The following is a 26,200-nucleotide window of genomic DNA, read 5'->3' as shown; positions in this document are numbered from 1 at the left end:
AGGAAAGCAAGCCAGTGACCGTATTTTGGCATGACTTTCTGGCAATTGCAGTGGCCCTATTTATCACCCAGAGTCTCCTTTTCGTTGCATGTGTGCTCCAGCACTCTGCCTTGTGCTCTTGCTTCTGGAGTCTGGCTTATCTTCCTGCTGTCTGGCCAAGTCTGCTCCAGCAAGCCCTGACCACAGGGTCCTGTCCCCACAGCTGATCACAGGGACAAGGCACGGTGTGGTGACACCAGAAAACACACTATTGACACTATTCTAGCAGGGTACTGCCCACCAGACCCAGCTGTCTGGAGCCTGCTTTGTGCCCAGCTCTGTTCCTAGCAAAGGTGTAACAAACAGCACTTGCACAGCTCCCACTGTTGTTGCTGTTGGCTACGGGCAAATAGGTATTTTCAGACACCACCCCCCTCACACACACACACACACTCTTATTTCTCTGCCGTTGGCCAAGCTGTTGAAACTGGATCCTTTTATGGGAATGTACAAGAGGGGTTTTCATAAGCAAGCTGGAGATTCTGGAAGGCACAGTTCAGGCTCTGTTCAGGTAGCTGACAGTGCTCTGCAGCCCTTCCACCCCAGTAAATTCACCCTGTTGTGCTGCCCGCTTATTTGTGCCTTCATTTCCACACAGGTTGGCAAATATGGTCACAGTCAAAAGAGGGGGGACCTCATTCATATTTTATGTAATATTTCCTTGTATCTCAAAGGGAAAAAAAGGAGAGAGGAGGAAGACTTTGAAGGACTAGGATGTTTTTATTGGCTTTCTGTTTCTTCTGTCTCCCACCCAGTTCCAGACTACAGAAAAACATCTTTACTATTTACACTATCCTAGTATATATTGAAATCTACCAAAAGGATACAAGAAGTAAAAAAGACTTTTGTTGATCCTGTGCTGGTGTAGCATTTTAACACAGCACTTCAAAGGTAGTTTTGTATTTTTTAAATATAAGCTCTCAAACTATTAAGAATATGAGGGAGGGTGGATTCCTTTAGCATTTGTTTTCCTGCAAATATTTCAATGTTCTCTTGCATTATTTTGGATCCAGCCAAAAGATTGGAAAACCACAGAAACCATCAACTGAATGTAAGATAAACCAAAAGGGGAACCACTGAAGTTGCAAAACTTAGGTAGGACAGTGAAATATGAATACAAAAGAGGGGATGGGGTAAGGGCAGCAGGGAAGAAGGCAGAGTTTAAACTTATCCCAGTATATTATCAGCATTCCCTTGGGCATTCTATTCAAAAAGGTGGAATTTAATCTGCATTGCCTTTGAATAAGCAGTATAATCTCTAAGAACTTCTGCCTCACATATGCCTTTTGTCCTGATAGCTGACAGAACTACTTCACTGATAGTGTTCTGCTAAAATACCTTCAGGGTAAATGTGCTTTTATAAACAACCCATTCCCAAGTTACTGAAACTGTAATGCTTTTATAGGACAGAACCTTGGCATGTGTAACATAAAAGTCACTTTGGGGAACTGGAGCTGGTTGATGGCAGCTGAGTCTGCCTTAATGCTCTTACCAGGACATCCTATCTCCTGCCTTCTCTTGTGCAGATTTTTTTTTTTTCTAAAAGAAACAGTATCTTACAGTTCCCAAAGTGCCACAGGAGAATGATTAGGCTCAGTCTCCTCATTTCCTCATCCCTGTGGTGCAGGGACTTGTTAGAGTGGTCGTGGAGCTGTCAAGTTAATGCAACACCCCTGAAGTACCTGAGAGTGATTGCGAGCCTCGCACTGCTCCTCATCTCACCAGAGGAAAGGCTGTCTGCACAAATGGGTTTTTAACATTTATGCCTCCCCCTTGTGTCTCTACCACATGAAATCGACAGACTATGTTTATTTCTCAAAAGATCTCTACAAATGCAAACTTTACACATGGTGCTGCCTTAGATTGCTGGTAAACATGCAAATCCAGGAGAGCATTGAGAACAAAACTTCTTTGAGTTGCTGAGTCTAAAATCTCCTGTGGAAATCAGCCAAAATTACGACTGTGACAGAAGTCATCTAATAGTTAACAGAGGATAGGGAGCATAATATCCCATGCCTCCATCAAGCACAAGCTCAGAAGAGACATATTGAATATTACTAATTCTGTTCCACTGGAGAAGAATAATGTTTCCACTCCATGAGAAGTGGGTTTGATTTGGGAAGTTTGTTTTGGTGTTGCTGAGCTTTTTCTTAAAAAGTGATAAAAATACATCTCTTTGGTAGAACCTGGAGAAAATAGCTCCAAAGAAGGGAGAATTCCTGGCCTGATCCCAACCTCCCTGACAAGAAGATCAGACATGTCCTTTTTTTATGAAGAGTTTATCTGCACAGAGGGAGCAAAAAGTTACCCAAAGACAAGCAGAATTAAAAACCAGAAGTCAAACGTACCTGACTTGCCCACGCCAGCCCGACCGAAGATCGCCAGCTTCACTTCTGCACTCTTGGCCATGCTGGAAGGAAGGCAGTGGTGGCAAACTCCCTCAATTACCAAAAGTGAAGCAGAAGAACTGTTCCCAGCTCCTGCCTTCAGCTTCACCGTGTCATTGTGACGTCAATGCAGAGCCTGGGGAAGAGCAGCACAAGGATGGAACTGCAAGGAGCCAGGCTCTCCCCTTCCCCTGCACACCCCCTCCTTTTTCTTCTCCTTTTTAAATAATCATGATAATTGATGCTCCTGCTTTAAGCATTGCAGTAACACCACTGTCACATTTGGCACTCTTTGTGCAGAACCTACCTTCAGCTTTCTGGCTATTGCTTCGCTTCACACTGGCACTGTAAGACTGCAAAAGGTACTTAACAACCCCAAGCACCTTGCAAGGCTCCTGATTATTTACTTCTTCCTTTCTCTTTCAGCTGAAATTGCATCTATTTACTGTATTTGAATCATATGCAAGGAATAATTTTTTGTGGACTATATTTAATAGCTGTGAGCTCTCACTAGCAGTGCCTGCAGATAGCTACTCTTTCCTTGAGCCCTCCAGCTCCAGAAGGGTTTCAATTACTCAGCAGCAGCTGCCCTAAAACCTTCTAAGCACTTGTACCTTGCTCACTGCCCTAAACAAATCCATACCCAGAAAGTTCTCTAGCACTCCTTTTTAAGCTGCCTCAGCTCATACATAAACATTCAGCAAAGCACGGGGTCAGCACAAGGATGCCAGAGTTCCTGGTACTGCACTTTAAGCTGGGGAATTGTCAGTGCTCACGCTTTTGCTGCACGACCTTGATTTGGCTGACCTGGACAATGAAATCTATAACCATACCTGTCATTGCAGAATGCTTTAAGATCTTCAGTGACAACATAGCAATTGTGATGATGGTGGTCCTCAGCCCTGACTAAAACCTCAAATACTCGCTCTCCCCTTAAAGCAGGGTAGAACTTTACGTGTGACTGCAACCAGTGACGGGTTTGCTGCTGAGCTGAAGCACCCGCTTTAGCCACGAATTCTAACAGTGGCGTAGGATGCTTCCCATGTCAGCACTCCTTACTTACAGCAAAATGCATTTCTAACGTGTTGTTTGGAAAAAAAAAAAAAAGGCGGAAGACTCTTTCCTATCCGAAAACGCTAGTGAAAAGAAAAAGTTAAGACACCTTACATCGAGAAGGTCCCGATTAATCTCTGACGTTTAAATGCTCCTGATTCCTAGCGCTTGAGAGTATCAGACCACTCTCAGTCAGCACGGACAGTCCGAACTGTTTCAGGACGTGGCGGAATGGGATACTCAGGGACTGGGACACCGGCTCTGCCTCCCATGGAAGCTGCCGACCGCCCGCACCAGCGCTGCTGCCCCGCTCCGCAGCTCTGCTTCCCATTTCCCTGCAGCCAGCTATCGATTCCTCACCGGCAGCTCCGTCCCTCCGGCCGGGCTTTGCTCCGCACCGCTCCGGGCAGGTGCGCGGGGCGGCTCCGCGGCTGCGGCCCCTCAACTCCGCATCCTCCCTTGTGCCCGCACCCGCGGTGCAGCCCCGCTCCCCATCCTCCCTTGTGCCCCGCTCGGCCCGCCCGGCGCTCACCTCTCTGCTGGCAGCCCGGCCCGGCCCGGCCCGGCTCGGCCCCGGGCGCTCCCGCCGGCAGCGGCGCGGCCGCACAATGCGGAGGGTCCGCCCGCCCCTCCGCCCCTCGGCCCGGCCGCGGCTCCGCAGCGCCCGCGGACCTGCCGCGCCACCTACGGGCCGCCGGAGCAGCCGGAGCCGGGAGGGAGCGATGCGGAGAAGAGCGGGAGGGATGCGGAGCGAGAGGGAAAGATGCGGAGAAGAGCGGGAGGGATGCGGAGAGGAACGGGAGAGATTCGGAAAGATGCGGAGAGGAGAGGGAGGGACGCAGAGCGGGAGGGATGCAGAGCGGGAGGGATGCGGAGAACAGCGGGAGCGATGTGGAGAAAGGAGGAAAGGACACAGAGGGCGGCCGAGGTGCCTCCGTCCCCTTGCAGTATCGTCCCGGAGCGTAACCCGTGCCCAGCGCGGTGCCCGAGAGGAAGGGATGCAGCCCTGTAATCCGGCGGTGCGCAGCCTTTAATTATGTGGGGCAGCTGCTGTTCGCTTGCATGGATTCTGGGTAAGCGCTTGCCAAGGCTGCCCCGCAGTTTATTTTAGCATCTCCTGCTCTCTGTCCCTCCCTCTCTCGCTCTCTCAGTGCTGCTCGCCAGTACCGGCCTGTGCCGCCCTGTCTCTCCCGTCCCGACACAAAGTGTGCCAGCAGGGCTGCTGCTCCATCCGGCTGCTTTCCAGTAGCACCAACTTTCTACTCTGAGCTTTTCCTCCCGATTTCCACACTTGGCTTATGGCAAAAGAAATTCTTATTTCGATTTGCAAATGGGCAGAACGAATCATGTAAATGCATCAGCCTCTGCAAGAGGTTTGTGTCAGAGCCAGGGATCAAGTTCTGAAATGATAGGACCGACAGCTCTGACTTCCTTGTTTATTAAACTACCCAGTAATATAAAGATGCATTAGTAACAGATGTGAGCCAGAGCTGGAAAGCACTTAGAGTTCAGTGGATGTTCCTCCTCTGTTTCTGTTCCAACTCAGATCTGAATGAGATACCAGATGAGTAAAAGAAAAAGCTCTCACCTCACTGTCTTCCTTCATGCAAAACTAAATGAAAGTTGGATTGGAAAAGATCTTCCATGGTCCAAGTCTTTCTACAGGAGCAAGATAAGTGTTTAGGGGGCAGGGTGGCAGTCCTGAGGAGAAATGAGAACCTAATTCCCCCTAAGAAGTGCCTGTTGGAGGCACCCAGGAGCAGATCTTAAAATAGTTGCACTGCAGATCATGGAAAGGCAAAAAAAATTAGAAGGAAGATATAAAGCAGTAGTGTGGTTTATGCTTTACTTCTTAAAAGCAAGGGCTTTAAGCCTGCTCTCACTGCTTGGTTTGCATAATTTAGAGTGATTAGTTTTTTCCATCCTCCTAAGAGAGCAACAGATATGTAGTTTGCATCTGGGGAAATGTGTGTTGGTCTCGAGGCCTGACATTTGTTTTGTGTCTATGGAATTCACCCTGCATGGGGCTGTCAAATTAAATAGGATAACTGGCTTTTCCAAAACACCAGATAATTTATTGGGCATTAAAATCCCGGTGGCTGTGCAGTCAGCTTGTGCTGAAGTCTCTTATTGGGGAAGAATTCAGTAAACATTAATCATGGACACAGGCAAAGGTTTCAGAGGGTTGAGATCCAAGACTGGTCCAGGAGTGCTCCAATTGCTGTTTGTTTCCTGTGTACTCACTGTGTTTCATAATGCTGATGAGGTTTTGGGGTTTTTTTTCCTACCCAAAATGGATTTTGAAAGATTTGGTCTTTCATCCTGTGGATCAAGGGCCACCTTGCTTTATCAAAAGCAATATTTTTTGGTTGTTGTGGCTGGCATAGTGTATTTTCTCCATGGTTTTGCCATCTGTGCTGATCAAAAAATGTTACCCTGGCACTGGTATTGAGATCAATGAGTGAAGTCCATCGTGTGGCTGAAGGATGGGGGAGGTTTCTTCTCTGCCTTTCCATTTTATGAAAATTTGAGAGAAGGGAAGCAGTGCTGGGGTCTGATCCCTGGTGGTCTGTGTGCTGTCAGTGTGAATTCAGCCTCATCCAGCAGAAAATCTGGAGAACACTCTTTCCCATCCATCACAGCCAAGTGTCTTAGATTTCTCCCTTCTGCCTCTTGGTAGTGTTTCATGTAGTGTTTCACAGCTTAATTATTTTTTGAAAATAGCATTTTGGTGTATTTAAAAAATATTATTCTTGTTTCATCAGGAGAAAGAGTAATCCCAGAACAAGAAGATAGAAGTCTTATGGGAATTACTGGGTGAAACAATTCACTCCTCTTGGTACACTTCTTTTCTGCAGCTGTGGGGGTTATTTCTAGTTTAGATCCCTGCTATCCAAACCTGACTGCACCCCTTTTTACTTAGGAAGATGCCAGTAGTGCTCCACAACAAGAATTTTGGTTTATTTTCTGTCTAGACTGTAGTCAGAGCTTTGGACTTCAGTCTGAGCTTTGGACTACCCTTCTTCACCAGAAACTTTGATGGCTGAGGAGCTGATAATGCAATAGGAGTGTGAACAGCTTGAAATGCCAATGAAGCCACATGTTCTTAAGTCAAAACAGAATGCTGTTTCAGGATTGATTAACAGAGGTCCATCAGCAGTTACAATTGACAGAAGCATTTTAGAAACACTCACAATTTCAAGTACTACTAAACAAAATTTTACAGGCTTAAAAAATGTATCCAGGTGCTGCCAAAGCCCAGAGAGTTCTTTCTCCCTGGTCTGGAGGTGCTACTTTTTTTTATGTCAAACATTTCCACTGGCTTATTTTTTCATCCTGGATGCTTCTGGTGTGCTTTCTGAAGGTGTCTTTTGTTGTGAAAGCCAATGGCGTTTGATTCCTGAAAGGTGGGAGAGAGGAATGGTGTGAGACTGCAGGTCTGGAAGCTAACACATGAAGAAGACCTGTGAGCAGAAAAGGAGCTGAAGTTGTGGGGTTTTAGTTTTTTGGGTTTGTTTGTTTGTTTGTTTTTTCCTTTTAAAGCTGGAAATCCCATTAGAGATGGCAATTTTGTAGGTTTCAACGACTTCCAAAACAAGATTTGGGCACGGGTTTTGTTGAGACCCATGAGAGATGAAAAGCAAGACACAGATTTCAGGTGGTCATTTAGGAGTCTCTGAATCCTGTGGAACTGGGTGGAATTTCATCTCCTGAGCACCTCTGTGCAACTGAGTCCAAGTGCCTACAAACTGTAGAGCAGATCATGGCACGGGTGGCATGAATGAGAGAGCAGAACAATTCCTGCAGTAAGGAACTGGGGCAATTCCTCTGTGACAATTCCTGCAGTAAGAAAGGGGCTGTTGAACTCAGGGCTGCTGTCCTGGCTGCTGTTGTAGAGAACAGACCAGTTCTGCCATTAGGATTGGTCTAGAACAGAGTACATCTGGTCATTTTTGCATTAAATAGCAAATCAGTGACTTGGTCTATTTGTCACCCTTCCTTCTGCTGGGAGCTGAGATGATACTTGATAACTAGTAGAAAAACTACCAAATAAATAGCATGTTAACACTGTGTTTGCAGCTGTTACTAAAGGTTCACAGGGAAGGATTCAGATTGTTTTCTTTTTTTTCAGAGAATATCTTCCAAATGTTTTTGTGTTGGCTCTCAGTAATGTACATAAATATGCTCAGTTACAGTAATCTAGCACAGTAAAAAATATTGCAACTTTGTCATTACATTATGGATAAACTTTGCTGTTAGTTTGGCTTGTAGTCAATGTGAAATATTGCTGATTTAAATTTAAATTTAATATTGTATTTTCTCATATTTTCCCTGGTAGTTTATGAAATGCTGATTTTATAGTTATGGGTTTTCTTGAGTGTAAGCTAAACATTTATAACTTCTTTTCCTCTCCACTTTTAATATATAGAAAAAAATCAAATATGCAATGCAGGCTTTATTCTTTAGAAGTGTTTCTTTCTAATGGAATAAATAAACCACAATCCTGTGAGTATTTGGACAAGCTTAATGGAGGAGGTACAGCCACCCCATCAGTTCCACTTGAAGGTGCTCTGTGGGGCTGCCTGCAGAACCCAGGCTTCAACGTTTTGTCCCTTTTGGCTCTGTGAGGTGCCCAAACAGGGCACAGGAGATGAACATGGGATGCTCCTGACAGCCCAGTGTGGATCTCACATGTGCAAATGCCTCTGTCCTAATGCAGACCTTCTGTCCCAGCAGGCACTTGGCACATTTGTGCAGGGAAAGAAACACACAGCTCGGGTTTCTTGCAGTAGCAAGATTTTTATCAGGTACATTTAACAGTGATGCATGAGCAAAGCTGAGAGGCACAGCCCAGTAGCAGCTACTGCCAAGTAGAGAGAGGTATCAGCTCATGTTTTGTAACACATGGCCAGCAGATACATCTCATATTGCCTGAGCTAAAATTCTGCTAACCTTTGTTTCTTCTCACCATTGAACAGGTTGTGTGCTGTCAGTCTGTCCTTAAAAATGGACAAGCTGAGAGTCCACACTCATGGCCACAGAACTGTGATAGCTGTGATCCCACCACACTTGGCATGCTGTTATTGGGTTTGCTCTTTGTTTAGCATTTGCTCTTCCAGTATTGTTATCTCTCCCTCCACACTTAGATCACAGAGAGATTGTTTAATAGGTTTTTGTTAATGGAAATGTAATTGCTGTATTATCAAAAAGAAAGCAGGGTGACTGTAACTCTCTTCCACATATCTTGTAATAATTCAATGTGTGTAATAATTAAATTAAATATATATAATTAAATAATTAAATATCTGTAAATATCTACTGTAAATATCTGTAAATATCTACTTACTGAACAAGTTCCATTTCTGCACCAAAGTAAATTTAAACTAAAAACTCAATCACCTACAGAATAGTCTGCAAATGGGCTAGAAGTCTCCTCCTAGAGAGATTTGTGTTATGGTTTTAATAAAGTACACTTCTAGAATTAAAACCCACTGGTAACAAAAGCAACAAATTTTGCTACAAATGTGGAATCCCAGACTTTATTAATGAATGAGTTACACTGGTGTGTCATCTTAATTTCTTACAGATGTATTCATGTTCTTTGAAAGTACCAGTGGAAATTGTCATAAATTCATTTGCTGTTCACATTAATGAATGCTAGCCCTTATTCTTCCTCAGTGGTATTATGATTGCAATCTGGATTGCTGTAGGGACTCCACTGTAATCCATCATTGCTTCAGCATTCAAATTCTCTGGTGGAACCAGATATTGGTGTCGACAACATCTGGAGTTTTATGTCTCTCATCTTTTTTCTACCTCCTTCCTTCTGTTTAATCAAGAGAATGGGAAGGGGAAATTGCTGCTGTTGTTAATGTCTTCAAGACCCTGAGTGATTGCTGGGAGTTTGGAGCATGGGTACACCTGGCAGGGAGGGCACACAGCTCTGTCCAAGGAGGTGAGACTGAGGAGCAGCTGCTTTCAGCTCACTGCAGGCCTGGAGAGGCAGGAGGGCACTTTTCCATCTTCTGTTCTGAATCCAAGCAGTGGCTTTGACAGGGGATGCCCTTTCACAGAAAGGGAATATGTTTGTCTTGGCAAGCATATTCCCTGTTTCCTTCACTGGGCTCATTTCATGTTCTATAGAGCAGTTCTGTACTTGTATCAAGGGGAGACATGGGTGGACGTGGATTTTAAATAGGAATCTTTATCTATGCCTGATCAGATCCTGACTTCTTTCCTACCCAAACCCTTCAGATGCAAGTCCACTCTCAGGGCCAGGGTTTAAACGAGCTCAGGAATGCACTGCCAGGTAAATCTTGAGTGTGGGGTTAGAGTCCTTACAGGGTGTGACAATACACTGCTTTGTGGGAGTGTGACCTTGGCCCAAGAGACACTCTGATGTTTATAAATTCTCCAGAGATGTGCTTTCCCCTGTCCTGTCTGCTGTGCTTGGGAGGGGCTCACATAATAATATCCTTTAATAAGATAATTCATCATCCTCCTTCGAGTCTAGCCTATAGAATTCCTCCTTGCCACAATGCCTAACAACAACTTGAGAACTGTTTGTCTGCAAATATATTATGACCACTGCCTATCGTGCTGAGGAATGTTTTACAATCTTTGTCCTTCTCCATCTATCCAAATCCACCAGTTGTCTTCCATGGCTGGAGTGTGTTGTGGTGGGGAACCAACCTTTGTGCACCCAAGCTGGAATGGCCTCTGTGCAGTTCATGTCACTGGGATGGTGACACTTCTTCTAACACCCTGAAGGAAAAGGAGTAAGTGCACTTTTCACTCAAGGCCTGGATGATCTGCTGTCCATGAGTCCTGCAAACAATCTGATTGACAATTGAGGGCTGTTGGGAGCTAAATTATTTATTTTCTCCTTCCCTGTGTGCTTGGACTATGCAATTTTGCCTTAAAGTTTATTCCTTCTCTTTGGTGCTGCTTTAGAGAGTGATACACTGGGATTTATATTGCCACTTTTCTCCACAATCTTTTCTAAAAGAAAAAACCCAACCAACTATTGGAATACTTGATATGTTAATGTCATCCAAATACTTTCTTAGAAGTATCCCTGAGTTCATTATGTGGAATTTAGGAGCCTCAGACTCCTCTCTGTCCAGGGCACAGCTGGTGAAGGTAATCAGCTCTTCCAGCATGAGGAAAGAGCTGTAGCTGGTAACAGATGCTGAGCATTTCTGTGCTGCTCTGTGTCTGTAGGACATGAGGTGATGGTGCTGGTGGATCATCCATTCTCATCTGGAAATCATTATTGCTGATTAGTCCAGCTCTTGGGTACTAATTACTGTTAGCATATTCCCTGTCAAAGTTTCTGGGAACTGGTTTCTGAGACTTTGTGTGTGCACTGGAAGTTCCAGGCATCAACAAAGACCTTTAGACACCATTTGTAAATTAATAAACCAACATAAAAGTTTCTTAGGACAGAATGAGAGAAGCAGTCAGAGCTTCCCTCCAATGAAAGGGAAGAAAATGTTAAAAAATTGATGTTACAAGCTCAAATTTCCCAGCATGTTATCCTGTGTTAAAACAAACAAACAAACAAAAAAACCCCAACAAACCAACTCTGAAAGGACCTACTTTAAAAAGCAACTAGTAATGCCAGATTTTCAGAATCTTTTAAACACAAGTAATATTTCTATGGACTCTCTGCTCAACAGATGGCACTTGAAGGATTCAATAAAAAACAATAATTAAAACTGCAGGGAAAAAACCCCTAAGATTAAGTCTCTAGCTCTTTACTCAGGGTTCCCATCCTCATATAAACACAAATCCCATGGAAAACTGTGTAGCATTTTTATGGAGATTAACTAAATAAGCAGTGACTAGTTTATTTAAACTGTTCATTATTTCAGTATCTACTGATGGTAAGATTGCAGGAACACAGTGAAGTGTACTCCTTAAGAAACACTATTCTCTAATGCCTGTGCTATACCCTTAATTAGTATGGTATCATCCATAACAAAATGTAGTTTAAAAATTCATTAAATGTTTTGAGATGTAGTAAGAAAAAAATATTAAAGGAATAAATGTTCCATTTTGAAATACTTAGGAGTAATACTTAAAATTAGTTGAATTTATTTTTTGTTTTGGCTTTAGTTAGAAATAGAAATTCTACAGGAAACTTATAATTTAGAACAATGAATATAGCTGCCATATTCTTGCATGGTTAAAGAACAGGCTGTCCAATAGTACATTGTTTTTTTTTCATTTGTTATTTGAATGTTCTGTCTCAGGAATGAAATAGTAGGTTTTTTCCAGTCACACAAGATTGCAGTTCAGCCTTTTAATGCATACAGGTGCAGAGCAAATGGGCACTGGGAAAGAATATATCAAATGAAATAGCTTAGTTATAAGAATTTTATAATATTTTGGCTGGTGTGGATGAAATTTATTCCAAACTGTGAAATCTTAAACAAAAAAGACCAGTACCTTTCCCACAGTCAAGATAATTTCTGTTTATGTATTCTGTTTCCATCTGGTAAAGGACAGAGTTTATCTGAAGAATATCCTTGTAGAAAAGGATGAAAGGTTAGGACTTTTCTGTCATTTTCCAAACTGAAACACCAAAACAGCAGCTCACTGCTGACCTTGACCCAAAACAAGGAGATGCACAAGGGGTAGCTATTTTTTGGTGATGTAACACTGGTGAATAGAGCAGAAATGGTTTCAGGTATTACTATTAAAGTTCATCCATTGCTAACACAAAAATCTTGGTAAAAAAGTATGGTATTTGAAAGGTATTTGCATTCCAAATTTTTTGATGTCTGTTTAGAAAGTCTTTAAGAGGTCATGATATTAATGAAGAATTCTTGAGCACATTTTCTGAGTTCTCTGTTGCTTTTGAGAGCACCAACTCTTGCCTAAAAGTACTGTTAATTGGATCAGTATTCATCTTGTGAGTGGTTTAATGAATGGATGTGGAATCTGACATCTCTCCTAGGAGGCTGATGTTCAGATTGAGTATTTTGTAAATATTGGTTCTGTGTTAGAGACTTCCAACAGGCAGCCAAACTGGGGGGCCCCATCCCATCCATCCTGCCTGGGGGGTGGATGTGGGTCTGTGTCCAGGCTGCTTCATGTTGTTCTTTTCCTGATTCAGTCAGAAAACTGAGAGGCCAGCCTGAGTACAAGATCATCACGCGGAGAGTGTTTGTAAGTGGTGTCCCCATGCTGGGTGTGACTGTTCAAAACAGCCAGGGCTGGCTTGGTTATTTCATTTACCTTTTAAAAAAGTCATTTAATGCACACCCACTCCAAGCTGCTGTTCTCATTTTCTGCAGCCCATGTATTACCTCCAACTTCATCTTCTCTGGCTCTGAAGGCATCTTGGAGGCTCCAGTGTTTTGGTGAAACCTAACAATTTGCTGCTGACCCAACAAGCCTTCTCCCCCAGCTAGAGACTGGTCACAGGCATCCTACCTCTGCTTAGAGTCAAAGTCACCTATTTTGGTGAGATGAATTGAGTTTAGCACACTTCTGTGGGTTTTTTTTCTTTTTTTTAGTTACATAGGTTAGATGGAACCATTTACTATTGATCAAATAAGTCCTATTTCCAGCTGAAGTGTTTAACTGAAGCTGAAGTGTTGAAGGTTTCATTCTCAAGGTCCATCCCAATTTCCCAAGAAGTGACAGTCCTGTAGCTGGAGACGTGGGACTCCCCTCCAGGAGTTCAAAATTTGGCATTCCTATTCCCTGTGATGTAACCTATCAGGAAAGTTTGTGGCTTTCATCCTTGTTTTTACAGAAGATTAGAAATCCATTAAAATTACATATATTATGGTTCAATCTTGTATGCAGTTTTGCTCCATGGATAATTTTTTGCTCTCCAGACCACAACAGAAGCATTCTGAAAAGCTTCTTATGTGTCACTCCTAAGAGTTTTTCACTCAACAAACTTTGTCTCCACTCCTGGTTTTGTCTTCCTCCCACTTTTACAACCAAGGCCTTTTACAGCCACTTTAATTGTGAACTATGGTCTGTCTGGCTTTATTATAAGATCTGAGGCAATCACCATCATCACCTGCAGCTAAATAAAGGGCTTGATTGCACTTTCTCTTGAGCCTGAATGGGACAGACAGCTTGGTCCCCTGTTATCCCCCTGACAACCACAACCCTTTCGCTGAAATGACCATCCCCAGAGGCACACAGCTATTTAATATGGGGCTCAGGGTGGCACCTCTTAAAAGGCACAAGCTGCATTTAGAAAGTTGAATTACTAGGCCGACTTTCAAGTGAAATAAAGATAAAAAACCCTTTTAGCTTTTCAAGGCATGCCATGGGGAGAGGAACGTGTTTTATGTCTTTTTTTTTAAGACAGGCAGCGTGTGCATTCCGTGACCCTGTGCCATCTGCATCATCAAGCCACCTTCTTCCATGATTTATGGAAATCTTACAAGCACCAAAACTCTGCTAACTATCCAGCCAAACTAAAAATAACCTCTGAAAATAATCCAGTGTAAAAATGTTTGCCTTCAAGAGAGAAAGCAATTTATTCTTTACAACCCTTCTACTGCGTTAAAACTCTGATTAAGTTACTGGTTACAGATGGTACCAAGAAATTTAAAGCTACTAATTACTTGCAAGCTTCTTCTGAATGATAATTAGAGAGACCTGGTGTAGGTGCTGCTTTGACCTATTAAAATGCTGTTAGGTTAATGTCTATGGAAGAAACATAGCTCTTAAGATTAGACTGTTTATGCATAGAAATTTCCCTAATGGTGTGCAAATTTATCTTTCATTTGTACCAAGTGTTGAACACTCATCCTATATTTTGAAGTATTTTCCTGATTTTGTTCATTTTTCACATGACCAATTGGAAGGGTGCGTTAAGAGATCAAAAATCTGCAGAGCTAAACTACCACTAGCAGCAGGACTGTTCATTAAATCCTGCTTTCTGTGTATTCCAGCTTGAAAAGACACATTTTAACTACCCTGTAAACAACCAAAAAACTGGGGATGTGGTTTCATGATGTTGGAGGGCTTTCATTTAAGGAAAGGAGACTCAGCTGAGTGCTACTCTGTTGTCAGTGGAGAAAAGGGAGGGGTCCTGCAGGTAACTCAGGACGCCTGCAGAGCCTGATTTCTGGCTTAACAGCAGCAAATCCTGATCTCTGCTTATAAAGGGAGCAAAGATGTTTAGCCTCTCCATGTAATTTGGAATTAATGCCTTTGCCTGTTGAGACTCATAACTCCCTTAGGTGTCTTCCCAGTCCTGTGCCAGGTAAGGAGATGGAATGTAGGGATTCTGACTTGTAGAAACATTTATTAATAGCTACATCAACCACAAATTGTTGTTACACACGAGCTCTGAATTTATTGGGAAAGGTTCATTGTGTGCTCTGTATGGTATAAGGCTTTGAAATGTGATAACCAGCCAGTTTCTGGCACAGGGAGGAAACTTCTAGAAAGGGACCTTACCAAAACTCTTGGAATATTTTTATTTAATACATAGGAGAAACAGAACAAAAAAAGACAAAACTAAAAAAACCCCAAAAACTAAAAAATCCAACCAACCAAAAAAATAAAACAATGGAAAACCACCCAACCAAAAAACAAAAACCAAAAAAAAACCTCAAAAATGGACCATTAGTGGCTTCTTTGTAAGGTGTTGGGTTTCAAAGAGACAGTAGAATAGCATTGGAGCTCTGTAGCCAAATGATAATAAGAAATGTTTTATCTCTGTTATATAAGACAGTGACACTGCCTGAGTGAGCATTTCCAAAAAGAACAGGTGGAGAATCTTCAGCTCTTATGTCTGCCCAGTTTAATATCTGAATTCTGAAAAGCTTTATCAGTTAATTGTGAATATCTGAAAAAAGTGCTGGAAACACTTGTTTACAATAGAGTTTGAGTGATTTGGTTTGAATAATATTTACTAAAGACATCTCTCTGTTTGATGCTTTTGTTCTCAAACAGTAACTTTTACATTTAAGCAGCACCTTTAAAACCAGGGTCCTGTGCGAGGATGACAACCTAATTTATGAGTGATTCCACATCATGTGTGTCCTCCTACCCCTGAACACACTGGAACTTGTCCAACCCTGGAGCTCAGCAGGGTTGGACCCTTGAAGCCAGCACTGGGTGCTGCAGGCTTCTGGCTTGACATAAAGGGGGAAAAGATCACCCAGAGGACAATCAGACCTTGGAAAGGGCTGCCAGAGAGGCTCTGGACTCTGTTTTGCAAACTTTTAACCCCCAGCTGAAGAAGCTGTGGGCAGACAGGTCTGCATCCAGGGCTGAGCCCACTTCTAGCAGGAGGCTGAGCTAGAGGTGGCATCCAGCCTGAATTATTCTAGGGTTCTGTGGTCTGAGCTTGAATTTTGTGTATTTCAATGCCTTTATGTAATTCTTTTTTATAAAGCAGCGTGCTTGCATGAGTTGACTGTAATGGCAATATTCAATAATTATGATAATTGTATCATTAAAAAGAGGTCATGCTTTCTGGCAGGAATAGACAAAAACATTTTTTATAGATTCCTAAAGATAGCACTTATTGCCATAAGGCCTGCTTTGTTTATGTGTAGGAAAATTTTTCCACCAATTGCTAATGGCAGACTAAGATAAGAGCCTATAAATGGAGTAAAAAATAAATCATAAAAAATAATTAAAATAATTGCAGCATAGTTACTTAGAATAAAAGGCTTTTAAAAATTTTTCCTCTTTAAGAAGTAGAAAACCAGGGGTATATTTGTTACAGAAGAAGAGTAGGTTGGAGTAGGAACTACATAATTAAGATATCACATAAAAGTTCTGCTTTCCAACATTCACCCACTTGTTGAGTCATGTTGAGCTTAAAGCTTCTTGTTTATGTAACAATATTTTAATTTTTCTTTCAGATGGAAGAACAATTCCTGCCATTTTAAAAGGATGTGTTTTCAGTTTTGGCCACTGATCCTTCAGAACAGGTAATTACTCAAATGTTTCCATTTCTCCTTTGTTGAAAAATAACAAATTCATTGTTCCTGTGGCTGTTCTGAAGACCTGAATGGCAGAAATGAAGCTTTGAACATGTGGAGAGTCCAATGGTTGTTTTTTTGGGTTTTTTTTGAAAGATTAGAAGAATATACTTTTTTACATTGCAGAAAGGATTGTTGCAGTTTTGAAATTCTTCAACAAGAGAAATAGCAGGGAGACTCTTTCAGTGACTGAATATAAGTGAATATTTTTAAACTTTTTGTAATACTATTGCAAAAATAGATTTTATTCATGTTGAAGGTTGAGTTAATTTATTTATTGGGATTACTGGTAAATCATGGCAAAGTGGAAAAGATGGAAGGTGGTTTTATTCAGTGATGAAATTTATCGCTCCAATATTTCTTGCTTTGACTTTTACTATGTAGAATCAATGTCTGTTACAAAAATGAATGAACTGCATTTTTTCCTCTATGAAAAATCTCAACTTTTCAAGGAAATTTTTTAAGGTTAAAGCTTGACCAAGGAAGAACTGTCTGAGGAGTTCTGTGTTCCTAAGGGCCAGGAGTGTGTGGGTCCATCAGTTACAAACCTCTTTTCCTTGTATAACCAGGCTCAGACAGACTGCAGAAATGTGCTGAAAATGGCTTCTCTAAAGTGTCAAAAGCCTGTAGTATTTTTAGGTCTATGACTTCATAACCCATGGGATTTCTGGCTTTTCTTTACCTCATCTTGTTGAGCATGAGCACATGGTATTTTATCTTGTGTGTGCCTGGGAGTTCTTGCTGCATGGAGAATTTTCCCTGCACAAGCTGCAGATCTTGGGCAAAGCAGCTTGCTGGGGAGGCTTGAAGGCAGATGTGATGAATTTTGACCTGGATTTGGGAAAGGGAAGAGCTGTGGGCACACAGAGAGGTTGGGTTTAAAGACAGACTGAATTTTGACCTGGATTCAGGTATTTTACAGCTGTGCTGCTCCTTAGAGCTTCATCTAGAGCTCACTTTGGCAAGGAATATGAAATGCAGTCCTGGAGCTGTGCTCTTTGCCAATAGGCAAGTTTTGCTGGTTACTTATAGCCTTAATTAGTCCTAAAGGCTTCAGGAGCCAGCTGTTGGGAGGAAGGTGCTCCTTAGGTGGATTATCTGCAACATTATCCTTCAGGGTGAGGCTTGGTGGAAAAGGCTGAGTTCCAGGGGGAAAATAATCATTTGCATCATATAATTAAGGAATGTGTCACTGAAAGTGAATTATGGAGGCTTTTGGGTAGATTAAACCTGGTATTTCATATTATGTGTGCTCTTCTTGTGTTGTTTGTTTGTTTTTTTCATGTAATGTACTTAAACTCACAAGATGGATATTTGATCTGAAACCGTACAGAAGAGACTAATATTGCAATGCCTTATAAACAGATAATTCAAGTGGGTTTGGGTGCTGCAGCTGTTGTGAAAGGCAGCAGCTTTCCTTGTAGGAGTTGAATCCAGTGAAGGCGCCACAACAATGTTCTGTAACCTTCACCTATAGGAAGGGACATAAAGGCAAATAGATTTTTAATTACAGTACTTAAAAAGATATGAATAGAATTTCAGATTTCTACTTTTTTTTTAAATCCATTCTTTGCTTTCTGCTTAAATTAGGCTACACCCAGACTCCAGAACCTGGGAATAGTCTTTAGGTCTAGATGTGTTTTGGCACAAGCCAAGGTGAGAGCCCAGTGTGCACCAGGAGTCAAAGTCTGCCTTGCTTTCCCCCAAAAAGCATCTGGGAGCCATCTGGCAGCAACACCAAGGGTATCTCCTCCTATCTCCCCCCAGGAATATAAATGTAGTTTATCTGGGCCCTGCCTCTAGCAGGGACTTGTGCTGGCAGTGGAACCGATCCAATTATTCAGGGTAATAATGATTATATATTCAGGATCTATTATTATTGTACTGATCTGCCATGAGATGCTCTCAAGATACACCTATTCCCTGACCAGCCCAGCTTGCTGTTCTTGCTGAAGGCAGCCTCACTGCATGTCTGAGTTAAAATGTACCCTGAAGGAACAGCTCACACAAGATTGCATTAATATTGACATTAAAGAATTAACATGCATCCTGGCATTGATTTCTACCAAAGCAGATTTTGTTTGAGGGATCATGTGTAGCAGTCCTTAATTATATTAGCTTTAGCCAGAAGCATTCTTTCCTCACAGAAATATGTGCCTAGATACACTTGCTCAATAGCCACCTGGGCTTTGGTTGGGATGGTCAAATAATAATTCTTTGAAAAAGAGCAACTAAGAGCTCCTAATACTGAAGAAAATCAGGATTCATTAATTGTTTGCTACATTCAAAGCAGTTGTATCTTTAATAAAAACACCAAATGTTGAAAATTCTAGCACTTTTATTGAGATGAAAGTAGGAGCAATCTGCTTAGAATGATATGACTTAAAGTGAACTTGAGCTGGTATTGTTATTTACTAGATTAGACAAGATGCATTTCAGCTGATAAATAAGGAATGGAGCTTTTGCCAGATTATTCATTTCCCCTAAATCATGATTGATTTTGAAAGGACTTTCTTGGCTTGTTGTGCAGTTTTTCTGTTACACAGCCAGTCTGAGATGAGCTTTGACCAGCTTTGCCACAAGATGTGATTACTTTCTACTGCTCTATTTAACTGCAAAAATTGCTGTGAGCTGAAAATCCACTCACATGCAGGAGTTTGGACTGAGCTTTCATCAGAGCTATGGAGAGATGCTCCATGGAAATCAAGAGGTTGCATCACTCATTCATTGCATCACTCTTGGCAAGGCAGGGACTGAGCAGATTTTGCCCATGAACATGCAATAAAATGGTGTCAATGATATTACTCAGAAAATTCTGTCAAATAATTTTAAACTGAAAAAAAAAAAACCCACAGTGAAATTGCTTTAGACTTCCACTCCCATGCAATGTGAAGGGCTCACTCTGATATGTTTTGAAATCAATTAGAACAAAGGAAACCAAAATTTTCCAACACCTCACCCACAAAAATGAGAATTTATTCCCTGGCTTGCCACAGATTTCTGCCTCAGTGATTTTTTACCAGAAGTGCTGAAAATTTGTTTTTTAAACTAGCTACATCTAAAAATAAATTACCATCCTTAAACACGCAGGCCTCCAAACCTTATTGGAATACTGGATTTTAATTCCCTTGCTCTCTTCCTTGTTCAGGCCCTCTTGGCTGATGTTTGTTATCAGGAAGAGCTTGTGATTATCTTGTTGGCAAAGACGCTGTGCTTATTTCATTCTTATCACAAAGAGGAGAAAAATCATACTTTGCTACAGTTTTATGCAAGTGTACAGTGGGGAAAAGTTTTTTCCTGGTGACCAGCTGTCTGAAAGCAGTAGTGCATAAACACATCCATTCACCCAGATAATCATTTTCCCAGATTTGATTTAAGACACTCCATTGAAGTTGTTATGTTCATGTAAAAGAGCAACAATATGTGGGTGAGCCAGGCCTTAGGCCTTGATTTTCCTCCAAAAGATGAAAGCAAATGAAGAATTTCAGAGAACAAAACAATGGGTAAAAAAATGGAACTGAACCATTTCTGCAGGGAGATTTAGGACTTAATCCTGGGAAGAAAAACCTGCTCTGGCCCTGATCCAAAACAAGTCTTAACTCTAACTCCATCAGCAGTTTCCCTGAAGACTAATGTCTGTCCAAGTGCTTTGGAGACTGGGGGCAGAATATCAGTAATTTGCAAGACTAAGCCCTCAAAGAAATGATCTTGGTCAAGTGATAAGGAGCTGAACTTGTAAGAGATGGAAGGAGCTGGCTGTGGGCATATCAGGGGGTTGTAAAGTTGAGTGAGGATTAGCACAGAAGTTGGAGCACAACCTACTGAAAGAAATAGCTTTACTATTATTTAAACATTTTCAACCTTCTCTTTTTTTTCTCAATAAAATAATTTCAAAATAGGTTTTGAAATAATGCAATGTTTTTTGAGAACTGATTTTTTTTTGTTGTGGCAATTTTTTCTTTTTTTTTTGTCCTCAAACCCGCTGTCCAAATTTGTTAGGTCAGAATTGAGAATCAGAATTCAGGCTTGTTAGAACGTCTCCAGCTTTGTTCTCTGGATGTGGAGGTTGTTGCTTGGATTTCTTCTCCCATAAATGTCTCTGCTGTTCATCTGGTTATTTGATACCACTCTTGTTTTTGCACAGTTCAGTGATACATGTGTATAAATGGTATATTTAATGTATTCCTATTATTTGCTATCAGCATACTGATGCAGCCTATACCATTACCCATTTCTTTGCTGCTCGTTAAACCAAAATCTTTACTGAACCATTTAAAATAATGTTTGTTCCCATTCTTCAGGTAGGCAAAAGAGCAGGACTTTGGCTGTGGGGGGAAAAAGGCAGAGTCTGAATGGTAAATTTCTTTTCATAAGGCAACTATGGAGAGAAACTCCATGGAAGTCAAGAGATTGCATCACTCGTTCTGCATCCTTTTGGGAAGGCAGGGACAGAGCAGATTTTGCCCACCAACATGCAATAAAATGGTGGAGATGGAAACAGATTGCAGATAACAACATCAGTGGAGATGGGAATAGATTGCAGATAACTTTTGGCACTGAGTGTGGGTTAGCTGAGGTGGGAGGGCAGCCCAGAGCTGGCCAGCCTGCCTGCAGGGGTGACAGTGCCTGGGCAGCCTGGATGTGCAGCTGGGACCCCAACCTGCCTGTGGTGTCCCTTCTCCAGGGCCAGGCTGTGTTTCAGCCAGGGCAGCAGAGTCTGTGTCCCCCCAGCCTGGGACAGAGGTGCTGGCAGAGGCTCCTGGGCTGGGATCTCAGAGGTTTCAGGTCCTGCAGGGTCAGTCATGTCTGGACCTCACTGTGGGGCTGCTGTGGTTTGGGTTCTGCGTGTTCCTTTTCAAAGTAAATGTGATAAAACATTTCTTTATAAGGAGTGATTTGTGCAAATAACCCAGGAATCCATAGCTCATATGTGGCTCAGAGTTCAGCTTCAATTTTGAGCTCACGCTTGCTGGCTTAGAGCGAGCTGGTTTAGAACACTTCATGCTTCTCAAGATTTGCATCAGCACCCAATATTTGTTTCTTGTTTTGTTTTTTCTTTTTATTTTCTTGGATGTTTGGATCTAGGACTGTGGTTTGTACCACTTGAGAAGATATTCACATCCAGACATAGTTTAAATGTAGATTTAATCTGAGCTGTCTGTAGTTACGAACACAAATAGAAGAAGAGAAATGGGGAGTAAAGTCACTAAATTTCTCAGCATTCATGTTCAGTTGTATTTGGATACAGATTTGAAATAATTTCCAAATTATTTAAACAGACCATCTCCTTTATATCTTAATTTAAACTGAACCTCTTTCTAAACAGATTTTTTTAAAGTGCTGCTATAAACCAATTATAAATTACTGATGTGATGCGGGAGTTCCTGATTGAGAATCTATGGCTTACGGCATTTTGCCATTTCCACTGGATGGTTTACTGGCTAATAATTTAGATGGTTAAGAGGAAGACAGGAATGAAAGTGACTGCAGATGGTCCCCAAGCTGCTGGAGTACCACATCCAGATCTCCCAGAGGCCTCCAGCTGTTTAAATTCTCATTGTACAAAGCAAGGGTTGCCCCAGAATTCACTTTTACTGTGAGCCCCCCACCAAGGCTTTGACCACTCAAATGCCTATGAAGAAAATTTCTACATATCCTGCCACATTTTCCTTTTTGCCACACTTCATTATATGTGGTAAATAAAAATAGAAAAATTCAACAAGAGTTCTTTTGCCTACCACCCCACATGGGAATCCTCTAACCTTAACGTGGAAGATGCGCTTTTGGAGTTCAACCAGGCTGGTAGTGGTCCTTCTACATTTGTTTGTCCTTAAGAAAATGCAGTTTATGCCCTTTCCCACTGAGTAAATGGTTCTAATTATCTGAAACATTTCACTTTATTTTCCCCAGCATTTAATCACTGGCTTCCAGAAAGCCTGGACTTGGAACAGAGTCTTGAAACTCTGCATGACCACGAGAGTTTAGCTCTTATCTGACTTAATCTTGCCCACCTCAGGGATAATTTACAGCTATTTGATCTGTTGAATAAAATACATCCAAGGTTATTGACCTCTAGTCCCACTTGTTCACACAGGATATTCCAGGGTTGCTTTAGCTCAGTTGAGCAATAATATTTTCTAAAAGTAGCCCCAGTGAAACTTGTAGGGCTGGCTACTTGTTTAGGAGAGTCATTTTTATTATGTGAAAGTACCAAAGTTGAACTGATAGTGCTGCCTCCTTGATAAAGACATTTGCTCTACAGCTGGTAAAAAATAAAATAAAATAATAAAATCCCCCATTAGAGCCAGTATCATTAACAGCATTCCTAAAAAAGATCTGCACTTATCTGAAAATCTGAGGGGTTTTTATAGAGCTTAAGAAGACTGCAGGATTCACATAGGTCATGCTATAATTTTTACCTGTTTTTCAGGATGGGGGAGGCTCCTCAAGCCAACACTGGGGTGCAGTGCTTGCTGTGCCCCAGGAGTGGCTGCCTCCCAGTGCTCTGGTGGCTTCGGGCAAACTGGGGTTCATCACCTACTCTGCAGTGAAAAGGGGTGGCCTCTTGGGTGTCCAGGTTTGAAATTGCTATTCACACTGCACAAGTCACAAAAAAGAAAGCTGTTATCTCAGCTTTGCTGGTTGGTTGGTTTTTCTTGTTTCTTTCTGATGTTAACTTAATGTTTTGAGAAAGTTGACTGAAAATGGATGGACTTAGGAAGATGAAAGTGCAATTAGGGGTTTAATCCATGCCCACATCTGAGAAACTGTGTAAAACCAGTGGGAAGGAGCTGTAGAGCCACAGTCACATGTGCTCCTGAAGTCTGGGGCTGATAGTGGCTCCTTGGCTGGGACCGTGTGACCTTTTAAAGGCTTGTAATGGAAAGAGGAAGAAATGTCTCCTGACTGCAAAAGCCTGCTTTACCCTTTCAGCCTGTGATGAATTAACTGCTCTGTTAAAGTGACAGTTCACCCTGTTTGAATGCCAACAAAGGCAAAAAATTTGAGCGTGCCTGCCTGGCATAAAGCATGGAAGTAAACCACATGCCTCTGTTCACCCCTGGCTCACTAAATCCACAGAAATGCAGGATTTGGAATATGTCTAGGAATGTATTGGATGCAGCATCAAAGCATTGTCTTGATCACCATCATCCATTCACAATCTTGCAGGGTGTAGTAATGCATATTTTCTTGCTTATTCTTAGATTTGTAGCTTGACCCATGAGAATTATTTTAACTCTTGCTGGGATCGGGGGAGCAGACAGGCTGCACTCCAGCTTTGATATATGAGCTGATTAGAGCTGCTGGCAGCTTCCAGGACAGGGTTTCTCAGCAGCAAGTTCTCCAGAGGGTTTCTGAGGGTGGGATTACTGTTAAGATTTTTTTTCCTTGATCACAGTCCTGCTGGTAGTAAAGCGTGTGAAACAAAAGTTCAAAGTTGGCATATTCTCCTGTGGGATAGCAACACTCACAGTAGATAATTTCCAGAAAATGATATTTTTTTTCAGCTGCTGCACCCAGTTGAAGCATAATCAGTGATTTCTAGTCTAGTTATTAATGCTTCTGTACTCCTTTTCCCATGCTCATGCAAATTATTGTCAAAAGAAGAAAAAATCATAGTAGCTATGTGATTGTTTTTCTGTAAAAACAGATTATCAAGAATTGAGAAATCGGGAATTCCTACTCCCTCAGATGCCTGAATTAGAAGCGTAGTCATTTTTCAGCTCTGATACAGTCTTTGTAGAAAGTTTAACAGCTGAATTTCCTCCAAAAATGCTGATTCTATCCAGTGACAAAAGAAGAATCCTCCTGTGCCTAGTTCTTAAATTCAATACTTAAATTTGGATAGGTTTAGTTATTCCCCTCACAACTGCTGGCACCTTCTGGGGCTTGCTTCTGTTCCTCAAGAGTTTTGAAATCTGTGATAGAAATATAATTAGTTTCTTTTTCTTTCTCACCCTGTTTTGAAGGACATGGACCTTCCTGTGGTGCTCTGGTAAAATGGGAGACTATCAAAAAAGTGTATGTTTCAGACAGTTTGAAATAGATTCAAAAGAACCAAAATACAGGAGTTGCAGCCTTTTACCAGCCCCACAACATGTGCAGGATAATTGAGCAATATGAACTGATGATCTTCACTACAGATACAATATTAGGTTTAAGGGGATTATAAAAGGGACTAAGAATTTAAAATAATCTTTTGCTCCCTGCAGTAGTTAATCATCATCTGTGAGCACTGGTTTCTCTCTAGTGCTTCTGCTGAAGAAGGTGAGAGTTTCTTTCTCTCATCTAGCTGAGTGAGACAGCTGGGCTCTGAGATGTGTGTGTGATCCTTGTGGCTTCCAGAGGAGATGCTACAGCTGAGCAAAAGCTCATTTCCCCCTCCTGCCTGTGTATTCCTCATTACAATAGGCTGCCAAAATTCATTCTGGAGTTCCCGCTGTTATCACCTTCCCTTGCTGCTGTCCTCAGAGTCCTTGGTAATGAGGTACTAGGGGGACTTAGCATCTGTCAGCTTTGTGTCTGTGGAGAGAAAAGAAAAGGAAGATAAATTATACTCCCTCTTCCTTGTAGCAGTACTTACTCCTGGAATAAATCCTTGGCCCAAAGGAGTCTTAAATGTACTGAGCACGGAGGGGTAATTTACACCTCCTTAGAGCCTGCCAAGGTCGGCCAAGTATTGGCTACAGAAAGCATCAGGTAGAGAATTCAACGAAATCTAATTCTTCCCAAATCCTATCACTCCAGAAAACCCACCTAGGAAACCTGTAAATGATGGGAGATTAAGCACGAATATCAACAAACTAGAAGTGAATTCAGCACTGGAATGCATCTCATGGTGAGTGCCCAGTGTAGGATGAAAATAAACGAGAGGTGATGGGGCAGGGAATGGAACATAGGAGAAGGCAACTGTGCTACATCCTGGGGCCACTCTGTGGAACAGCATCCTTGAAAACAGATCCAACATTGCCACCTGCGGGTGGCTTTGGTGAGGAGCTGGAGGGACCATTCTTGGAGGGGCTGCAAGTGAAAGAAGGGAACAGAAATAGAGGGGCCATTCTTGGAGGTGCTACGAGAAGGGAACAGAAATAGACTGGAGCACCACTGGCACAGTAGTGGATATTTGACTCTTCCTCTTTTCCCTTTAAAAATATATGTAGATAACATGAACGTTTTGACTCTGTGGCTTGGGAGAAACACTCCTTTTTCCCTTTCTTTGGAAGAGATATGCAAGTCCTGAGACCCTGGGCCAATGCTTGCTGCATTTTATTTAAGTTTTTACAATTAAACAAGGGGCAGATAAGATTGACAAGGAAGATACAACTCAAGAGCTCACCAGGCAAAAGCATCCAAACTCTTAGGGTGATGCAAAGGGCAGTAGGGTGTGGAGACTGCTTTCTAGTGTGAGATTAATCCATAATAACATACTCACTGGCATCAAAGTCACTTCTTACAGGCCACTTGTTATTTCTCCAAGTGCAGGAGCTGGAGTGTTTGACCAAGCCTGGGCAGAATGATGAAGAATATTCCTGTCAGATTTCTCCTCTTCCTGTGCCAGCAAGAGAAACCCATCCTCTTTAAGGGTTTTGTTCCTGTGTGACAGAGTGTAGTTCAGAGCTAAAGCAGTGCCCAGGAGCATTAATTATTTAATCTGCAGTGCCCCCTCAGCCGTGTGAGGTCTGAGCCACGTGGTGGGAAGTGGGGGCACAGAGCCAGAGGAGGGTGGGAATGTGAGCAGTG

At 42.0% G+C, this 26,200-nt stretch overlaps 1 protein-coding gene across 1 annotated transcript in view; it reads right to left on the bottom strand.

Annotated features, from left to right (window-relative positions):
• RERG (RAS like estrogen regulated growth inhibitor) overlaps positions 1-4,168 on the bottom strand; it is a 92,972-nt gene extending 88,804 nt beyond the window's left edge. The window contains exons 1-2 of the mRNA XM_054631707.2: positions 4,012-4,168; positions 2,388-2,562 (exon numbers count right to left, since the gene is read on the bottom strand). Of these exons, the coding sequence (XP_054487682.1) occupies positions 2,388-2,448 (61 nt within the window). The 5' untranslated portion in view covers positions 2,449-2,562; positions 4,012-4,168. The remainder of the gene's footprint in view (positions 1-2,387; positions 2,563-4,011) is intronic.
• Positions 4,169-26,200: the final 22,032 nt, after the last annotated feature.

The sequence above is a fragment of the Agelaius phoeniceus genome, chromosome 5 (genome assembly GCF_051311805.1).
Source record: "Agelaius phoeniceus isolate bAgePho1 chromosome 5, bAgePho1.hap1, whole genome shotgun sequence".
In the NCBI taxonomy this organism is placed as follows: domain Eukaryota; kingdom Metazoa; phylum Chordata; class Aves; order Passeriformes; family Icteridae; genus Agelaius; species Agelaius phoeniceus.
This window is presented reverse-complemented; position numbering and strand designations above follow the sequence as displayed.